The 5,781-nt window shown below is 41.0% G+C and overlaps 1 protein-coding gene across 1 annotated transcript in view; it reads left to right on the top strand.

Annotated features, from left to right (window-relative positions):
* The window catches only part of SH3YL1 (SH3 and SYLF domain containing 1), a 44,558-nt gene extending 41,243 nt beyond the window's left edge, over positions 1 to 3,315 (top strand). The window contains exon 10 of the mRNA XM_009876632.1: positions 2,800 to 3,315. Within this exon, the coding sequence (XP_009874934.1) occupies positions 2,800 to 2,999 (200 nt within the window). The 3' untranslated portion in view covers positions 3,000 to 3,315. The remainder of the gene's footprint in view (positions 1 to 2,799) is intronic.
* The last annotated feature ends 2,466 nt before the right edge of the window (positions 3,316 to 5,781 follow it).

The raw sequence follows: 5,781 nt of genomic DNA, 5'->3' as shown, positions 1-5,781 counted from the left end.
CTGAACATGAGCCAGCAGTGTGCCCAGGTGGCCAAGAAGGCCAACGGCATCCTGACTTGTATCAGGAATGGTGTTGTCAGCAGGAGCAAGGAGGTGATCGTGCCCCTGTGCTTTGATGAGGCCCCACCTTGAGTACTGTGTCCAGTTTTGGGCCCCTCACTACAAGAGGGACACTGAGGTGCTGGAAAGGGTACAGAGGTGGGCTGCCAAGCTGGTAAAGGATTTAGAGCTTGTGTCGTACAAGGAATGGCTGAGAGGTCTGGAACTGTTCAGCCTGGGTGAGACTTCTCTCTTGAGAAGGAAACCTCACTTGAAAAGGAGGTTTAGGCGAGGTGGGCATTGATCTTGTCAGTTGTCCCTAGTAGCAAGTGATAGGGCAAGGGCAAATGGCCTTAAGTTGTGCCAGGTGAGGTTCAAGTTGGACATTAAGAAAAATTTCTTTACTGAAAGGGTTGTCAGGCATTGGAACAGGCTGCCCAGGGAGCTGAATGAGTCAGTATCCCTGGAGGTGTTTAAGAGACGGGTGCATTTTGTGCTGAGGGACATGGTTTTAGTCGTGTTGATAGGGCTAGGACAAAGGTTGGACTCGATCTTGAAGGTCTTTTCCAACCAAAACTGTTCTATGATTCTCTGATTCTTCTCCATCTCTCCTGTTTTAGCTGCAGTTTGTATTTGGGAGGCTTGGGGGAAGAGGTTTTATCCTCTTTCTTTTGAAGTGATAAAAACTACTAAAAGAAAGTTTCAGTTGTTGACAACAGACTACCAAAAAAATTTGCATCAGTGCTTCTCTCGCCATCCTTTCTATCTCTGTACTTGCAGTGTGTAGATTAAGAAGAGCTTGAGGCTCCCCTTTTGCAGCACAGTTTTGGCAGCAAGCAGTTGCAGCTAATGATAAAAGCTTTTAATCTTGCATCCTTGAGCATTTGTGCAGCCATCATATCCATATGAGCAATATATCCTAAAATCTCTCCACTTGACTGTGTAAACATCTTCATTATTTCCTCTTAACTAGTCTTCCATTGCACCTTCCATTTTCCATTTTTAGATGCATTCATGTGAGAGATTGAACTGTTTCCTGAATCAACATTAAACAAATGCAACTGCCTCATATAGTTCAGACAGCCAAAGGAATTTAGAGCGGATATAATTGTTAGTAAATTGAAGATACCCCCATAGATTAGAAGTTTGTTAGTAATAAACATTGAGATATTAGCTAATAAAATGTCAACAACAATGAAGGCTGTTGATGATGTTGTGCTGGGTTTGCTTGGACAGGTTTTGGTAGCGGGGTGGCTTCTGCAAGAAGCTGCTGCAAGCTTCCCCTGTGTTTGATAGAACCGATGCCTGCTGGCTCCAAGATGGACCTGCCGCTGGCTAAGGCCAAGCTTATGAGTGATGGCAGTAGCACTTCTGAGATAACGTATCTAAAAAGAGGAAAAAAAGTTACTGTGCAGTTGCAGGCAGGGAGAGGAGTGAGAAAACGTGAGAGAAACAACTTTGCAGGCACCAAGGTCAGTGAGGGGATGTGCTCCAGGTGCCAGAGCAGAGATTCACCTGAGTCATGATGAAGACTGTGGTGAGGCAGGCTGTCACCCTGCAGCCCGTGGAGGTTGATGGGGGTGTAGATGTCCACATGCAGCCCATGGAAGGGACCCCAAGCTGGAACAGGGGAAGAGTGTGAGGAGTCCTTCCGCCGAGGAGGACAGAGCAGCAGAGATGATGTGTGGTGAACTGACCACAACCCCCATTCCCTGATACACCTGCGTCTCTTGGGGGGAGGAATTGGGAGTAAAGTTAAGTCTAGGAAGGAGAAGGTTCAAGGGGAAAGGTGTCTTTTTAAGATTTGTTTTTATTTCTTTTTGCCCTTATCTGATTTGATTGGTAATAAATTAAGTTAATTTCCCCAAGTTGAGTCTGTTTTGCTGGTGATGGTAATTGCCTGCCTTATCTCGACCCATGAGCCTTTCATTGTATTTTCTCTGCCCTGTCCAGCTGAAGAGGGGAGTGATAGAGTGGCTTTTGTGGGCACCTGGCCTCCAGCCAGGGTCAAACGACTACAGGTGTTAAAACTAGATCAGAAGACTCATGGCATGATTCCAACCCCAGATAAGGACTGAGAGAGTTATGTAAGAGACTGGTGGAGAGAGAATAAAAGCCATTTGTATATTTGTTGAAAATACCGCTATACAAGCCAAGTCCCTTCCAGTATAACAAACCATAATGACTTCTTTCCACTAGCACGTTTTTTGTATTTTGTTTTACATGCAAGATACGCCAAAATCCTTGATGCTGCCAACTGTGGAAAGAGAAGGGAAATGCTGTGGGTATTTTGTATTTTACCATCCTGTACCCTGATTATTAATTAAAAAAAATCAAATCTCTGCTTTTAAGTTTTGCAGTTTCTGTGAAGAAACTGTCACAGGGAAGACAAACCAAAACTTAAACCTGAAAGTGGTTCTGTTTAGCAATCTTTTAGAAAGCACTCCCACTTCCTCCAATGCACTGCTTTTGTTCCCACTGTCTGTTTGACCATATGAAACTTAGAGAAAAAAATGTTGAACTTTGTTTTTCTATAGAGTACTACTTTATTAAATAGACTGTGTTGGTAGGGTAGAATCCAAATTTCACTTACCTAAGAATGTGGTGGAAATGGAGGGCTTTTTTCAGCAACTGTTTATATGCTTGGATAAGTTATTTTGGTTCTTTGTCACTGTTTGCTACTATCATTTACAAATAATGTATTTAAGGACTTACTGAATGTGCAGTAATTTCCATTTTATTTAATTTCTTTCACTTCAGGTAACTCTTGGAGTAATCCAGTAGAAGTGACAGCACTTTATTCATTCGAAGGACAACAGCCAGGTGACTTGACTTTCAAAGCTGGAGACAAAATCACAGTCACAACCAAAACAAATTCCCAGTTTGATTGGTGGGAAGGAACAGTAGGAGGACAAACTGGCATCTTTCCAGCCAATTACGTTGCCATAAGCAACAACTGAATTTATATAGAGGAAAGTGTTGAAGCAATAATATATTTACACTGAAAAATATATTTTAACTTTTCAGATTTTATTAAAAGGAAATTCTTGATCAAGACTATTCTAACACAAAATTGAAATACATTAAATGACCTTAACTTTCCTCTAAACGTATTTCTTAAATAAACAGTAGGTAACAGTAAATTTATGATTAAGTTTTATTTTTGAGCAAGCTGTGGTATAAAAAGTACTCCAATTTGTATCTGGTTTCAATTCCATCTTGCTATATGGATTTATCTTTTACATGACGGAAAAATTACAAACAATTTAACATTAAACATGCTGAAAAATACAAATTTCTATTAAATTATAAGTTATGTTCTCTTTCTATAATAAAAGCTCTCATATTTGCTTCAAACTGTCTCTGAGTTTTTTACTTTTACTATACACAGTTGGTTTTTTCCATGGGTGTGGTAGAAGAAATTACCTTTATACTTGGTTTTAAAAATCACTTTGGACACCGCAATTTTTCGTAGTAACTATTTTAGGTCTGATCCCCAGTGTTTGTCCTTATTAGGCATACAAAAACCTTTTTTATAAACAACTGTAACAGTTAAGCAGTTCAGTTTCAGCTTTTCTTATACTACCCTTATCTTTGAAGCATTTAAGCATTTCTGGAAGTTTGTTTAATAAAATGCATAAATTGTCCGTTCTTGAAAATATATAGGTTTATGATGTCCCTTGATTCCTATAGGAACTTGTTCCAGAGGTGGAAATTACGTTAGAGAAATCTCTGCCTGGTTCACAAGTGAGCTTGCACAATTTTCCTGCTTCTTCCCATGTAAGAGTGTTTTAATGTTTAGTCTTTAAGGAAAGAGCAGCATGGAGTAAGTTACAGAGTAAATAGAGTAAATTATTAACAGTAAGATGCAGAAGATATTTCTGTAGGATATATGTAGTAGTGTGGCAGGTGTTTCCTCCCCCCAGCTAAGCTGTTGCTAGGCAGATTTCAGGGAATCTGCCTACTTGGGCTAGTTCAGACTTGTCTATGAAACCTGAGCTGGTCAGGACTCAGTTACATCCAGGAAGTTGGCCAGCAGCCAATGAGAAGCCGAGACGGCTATGATTGACCACAGTCATCACTGACTAGTCTTTAAAACGGGGCTCTTGCAGCGGCCATGTTGGAGTTACCTCGTGGCGGTGGGACTGCCGAGGTTTGTAAAGTCTCCCCCTTGGTCTAGGGGACCCCTGGGCAAGGTCGACCACGTGAGAACGGGAACCCCCACCTGGTAAAGGTACCCCCTGTCAAGGTTAAAAGGGAGAACGGGAATCCCCCCTTTTATGGTACCTTAGTGAGAACAATCAAGACGAGAAAGGGAACCCCCAGCTTGATTGAGGTGAGTGTATGATAATCCGGATTATCACTCTTTTGTCAAGGGCTAGTGCGTGAGCTTGATCTTTTCCTCAACCGATACCGAACCTTTAAATTGGGAGGAGCTTATATTCCATACATAAATTTAATTTAACTACACACGTGAATTTATTTTTTGGATATGGGCGCGCTACTCACCTCCTTCTTTACAAGTAGTAATGTATAACTATCATTTCCAGATTTCAACTTAATTTTGAGTATTTTTGTAAATCAAATTTACAGGTGCAGGTATTGACTTGAAAGTTGATATGACAAATCGAAGAAGAGATAAGAACGAGCTTTGGAGGTTTTGAGAACTAGTTTAGTTTCCTTCTCATTTCTGGAAGTACTGAGTTTGCCTCTTATGTGGAGTTAATGCCAAGGTGACCGTTATGCTTCTTCAGTCTCAGCTTTTCTCCACTTGAAGATGTATTTTGTTGTCCTTGTTTCTTCTAACAGTGCCATGAGTATCAGATGGAAAATTAGTATGTGTGATCTTTCCAGCAGCTGAGTTGCAATTGATCTGCTGTTACAATCTCCTAATCCGTCAGGTGCTGTTTAAGTTATCCCATCTGAATGGCAAGGTTAAGCCTTATATACAGGAAGACTTACTGTCACTCAAAAATAATTTCATTCACCTCACTGGCAGAAGTTTCTGGATTTCTTTCAGACTGAGCCACACGTTTTTGATCAAGAGACTGAACCCATAGTCAAACACATTTACTTCCTTTCAGTGAAAATCCTTTCTGTTCTTTGCCTCATAGACAAGACATGCATGTCATCTGTCCACATCTGTCCACCACCACCAAACAGATCCATACTGCTTGCAGGTATTTTGTTAGGAAGTATTTTCCAACCAATTGGAAGAAGTTCTATAACCTTACGTAGCTGCAGTGAAGATGTAAATATATGCCTTCAGAAGGACTGATGTAGCATCTGTCAATTTGAGGTGAGAAAGCAAATTCTGTATTTACCTCTTTCATAGACTCTACCTATTGCTTATTAAGCAAAAAAAACCACTTAATCATCCAATACCAAGACTCAGTGAACAAGATTAATAATAATAGCATAGACCCAGAAGCTAGATATGCCACTTATTCACGAAGAATCACTCCTGCATTTATTGTACCCTGTTGCGGTACTTCAGTTACGCAGTACACGTCCATAGAATCATAGAATGGCCTAAGCTGGAAGGGACCTTAGAGATCATTTTAATCCAGCCTCCCTGCCGCCAGGGACGCCACCTCTCGACTAGATCAGGCAACACATGGGGACCGAATGGGAATCGAACCAGCCACCTTAGCGCTGTTAGCGCTATGCTCAACTGACTGAGCTAACCAGCCCCCATCCACTAGCAGGATTGTGCCATTAGAAGTCATTAGTCATTTCCAC

This window comes from Apaloderma vittatum, unplaced genomic scaffold (assembly GCF_000703405.1).
Source record: "Apaloderma vittatum isolate BGI_N311 unplaced genomic scaffold, ASM70340v1 scaffold2549, whole genome shotgun sequence".
In the NCBI taxonomy this organism is placed as follows: Eukaryota; Metazoa; Chordata; class Aves; order Trogoniformes; family Trogonidae; genus Apaloderma; species Apaloderma vittatum.
Note: the sequence above shows the minus strand (reverse complement) of the source record. Positions and strands in the feature narration are given on the sequence as shown.